Raw genomic sequence first — 2,639 nt, 5'->3', positions numbered from 1 at the left:
ACTCATTAATTTATGTTACGCAAAAGAGAGAGACATTAAAAATGTGTCATCTCTTCAAAAAATTTAAGGATTTAGGTCGCGCATTATTTTGTGCCTTTAAATTAGTGTCTTATGTAAAAAATTAAAAACATGGAGGGCACTTGTGCGTCCTCTGTGAATGTCGTTTTATATTTTTGCTTTAAGTAACGCGCGTCTCCTTAGAGGGAAAATGAAATCCCGAAATTTTTTAAACCCCCGCCTTCAAAATCGATCCTCACACTAAATGGTTCGATGATTGCATCTCCTTTCAATTATAGCGCCGATGGACAACTACTACCATCAATCAAAGCTAGCAGTTGAACAACCCCTAATCGACACCTCCACCTTCTCGTCTCTCATTCTCCACGAGGTTTCTTTTACGCTGGGAAATTTTGTAACTTATATTTTCCTTTACCTTTTTCTGTAATTATCTCACATGACAAAAGCCCCCACCTGTTTCCAAACCCTTCTTCTCTCTCCAACGACGTACATCACCGGCGACACACCTACGACTAGTCACCGGAGCTTTATTTGCGTCGCAAAATATATCTACCGTTCTGGAAGTTCGAACCGAAGGCGAACCAGCTGTTGCGGAGGAATTAGGGCAAAATGTTGATCAGATCATCGTGAAGGTTGATGAGGTACGCTTTTTGTTGCTGAATCTTCCGATTGTATAATTTTCCGACTTTATATACACTCCATCTTCTTAGGTTACATAAGAATGACGTATGGTTGAATCAAATAAAGAAAATTTGTAAAAAGTTAGGTCCATAGTTACATAATTCGCTAGAAGTGCCACGAATCTCGTACCAATTCGCTCGTACCAAAACGCGTTATGTTTGCGTTCCGGGTACGCTCGGGATTGCGTTTCCAATTCTGAAATTGACGTTCCTAAAATGCAATTGAATCGTACCTATTTCTGTTTGGATCATGAATTTGATGATTCTGATACGTGTTCTGGAGTCAATTGGGAACATCGTACCTGAAGTTATAATTTATAAAGTCAAGGTTCTACTAAAGGTAAGAAAATTAATTGACGACCCTCTATAATCGAATGAACATTACGCACTATTCTGACCTATATTAGGCTTCCCTCCATTCTCATTCTCCATTCATTATAATAATCAGAAGTACATAATCATAATCTCAATTCTCAATTTTAATTAGATACTCATTGTTTTTAGAAAGAGTAGAGGTGTTGCAATCACAACAATACGATGATGAAGATGATTATCATGTTGACCTTGGCGATGAAGAAGATAATCAGAACCAGAATGTGGTTGAGTCAACTCAGCAATCAAGTTGGACTAATTAAAATATCCAAAACTTCAGGAACAGTAAGTTCACAAACTCATTAATTTTTTTGTTTTCTTTATAGCATCATTATAATTTATATGACCGTTGTTTTGATTTTTTAGGTGGGTGTATTTGGGTCAACTGCATATGTTATTCAAACATCTTGGATTCAAAGTGGGACAATTTACAATGATGCTGACATATATCTTCTTGATGACCCTTTCAGTGGTTTAGAAGCACATACAAAAGCAACTCTCTTTAATGTAAGTTTTCAACTTGTTGAAATTAAATGGATGTTATTAGTTTGTCCTTTTTAGCTACTCCCTTAATCTTTGGATATTAAAGAAGAAAACTGTCATTCTTGTCACTCATTAAGTGGAGGTTATCTCATTTGTTGACAATATTCATGCAATCATAATAAAAAATCTATAAATTTAGTTACACATGATGGCTTTATATATTGGTTTTAAGTCTATTTTACCATTTGCATTTAATTCTTTTTTCCCTTTTAAGGTTATGAAAGACGGTCAAGTTACACAATCAGAAAAGTATGAGAAGCTCTTGATGGCAGGAACTGCATTTGAAGAGCTTGTGAATGCTCATAAAGATGTCATTACAGGTTTAGAGCCTTCTCTATCTGAAAATAAAAATGAACTACTAAAACCAGTAACATTAAGAGGATTAATCATTAAGAACACTTCTAGGCAACAACAAGTTATTGGCTAGCTGGAGTGCTGGGCAAAGACAACTCTTCTGTCTTGGAGGAGTTTTACTCAGAAGAAACAAAATCCTAGTGCTGGATGAAGCCACTGTATCCATCGATTCAGCCACAGATGCCACCCTACAGAAAATCATTTTAATATTATTGATTCAAGTGTAGTATTTATAATTTTTTGGTCCAAGTATTAAATGTAATCTTTCATTTATGTTTTTTTAAGGAATATGGGTATGGAGAACACCAGTTGAAATGGACATTGATGGATTTAAAACCTCAGTCTTTTATCTGGATACGGAAGGATTTGAAAGTATAGGGAAATCAAACGTTTTATGATGGCAGATGTTTGTCTTTTTCTTATTGTTTATAAATTATAAATTATAAATTATAAATTTATAATCAATGGATTTTCTTTTTTGATCCACATTTCTTAAGGATATTTGCTCTGGCAACGGTTTTAAGTTCAATGCTTATCTACAATTTTCCTGAAACAGTTGGTTTCATCTTTAAAAACTGCTTTATTTATTTATTTATTAGTTTTTTAAAACAAGAAATGTAAGTCTGCTGCTATTTTTTTTAAAATCTTTTCAGATACGTGAAGCTGATATAT

General features: G+C 34.2%; 1 protein-coding gene across 2 annotated transcripts; it reads left to right on the top strand.

Annotated features, from left to right (window-relative positions):
• Window positions 1–415: 415 nt before the first annotated feature.
• Window positions 416–2,360, top strand: LOC145001605 (ABC transporter C family member 8-like). 2 transcript variants are annotated; one of them, XM_078960974.1, is made up of 5 exons: window positions 416–659; window positions 1,203–1,355; window positions 1,437–1,577; window positions 1,828–1,933; window positions 2,019–2,360. In XM_078960974.1, the coding sequence occupies exons 2-5, from the start codon at window positions 1,236–1,238 to the stop codon at window positions 2,192–2,194; spliced, it is 543 nt and encodes a 180-aa protein (XP_078817100.1). In that variant the 5' UTR covers window positions 416–659; window positions 1,203–1,235; the 3' UTR covers window positions 2,195–2,360. The 2 variants fall into 2 exon arrangements, with proteins under 2 accessions (XP_078817100.1, XP_078817094.1); XM_078960968.1 differs by lacking the exon at window positions 416–659 and having other exon boundaries at window positions 1,118–1,355.
• Window positions 2,361–2,639: the final 279 nt, after the last annotated feature.

Source organism: Lactuca saligna, chromosome 1, assembly GCF_052625555.1.
Source record: "Lactuca saligna cultivar CGN05327 chromosome 1, ASM5262555v1, whole genome shotgun sequence".
Taxonomy (NCBI): Eukaryota; Viridiplantae; Streptophyta; class Magnoliopsida; order Asterales; family Asteraceae; genus Lactuca; species Lactuca saligna.
The sequence above is the reverse complement of the archived record's forward strand: the minus strand, read 5'-3'. Positions and strand labels throughout refer to the sequence as shown.

What these genes read in the sequence shown, in the direction of transcription:
- LOC145001605 (XM_078960974.1), top strand. Translation starts at nt 1,236, where the DNA reads ATGATGAAGATGATTATCATGTTGACCTTGGCGATGAAGAAGATAATC. An exon ending in CAAAAGCAACTCTCTTTAAT is followed by an intron (nt 1,578 to 1,827) that starts GTAAGTTTTCAA and finishes TTCCCTTTTAAG; the next exon opens with GTTATGAAAGACGGTCAAGT. An exon ending in TCATAAAGATGTCATTACAG is followed by an intron (nt 1,934 to 2,018) that starts GTTTAGAGCCTT and finishes GAACACTTCTAG; the next exon opens with GCAACAACAAGTTATTGGCT.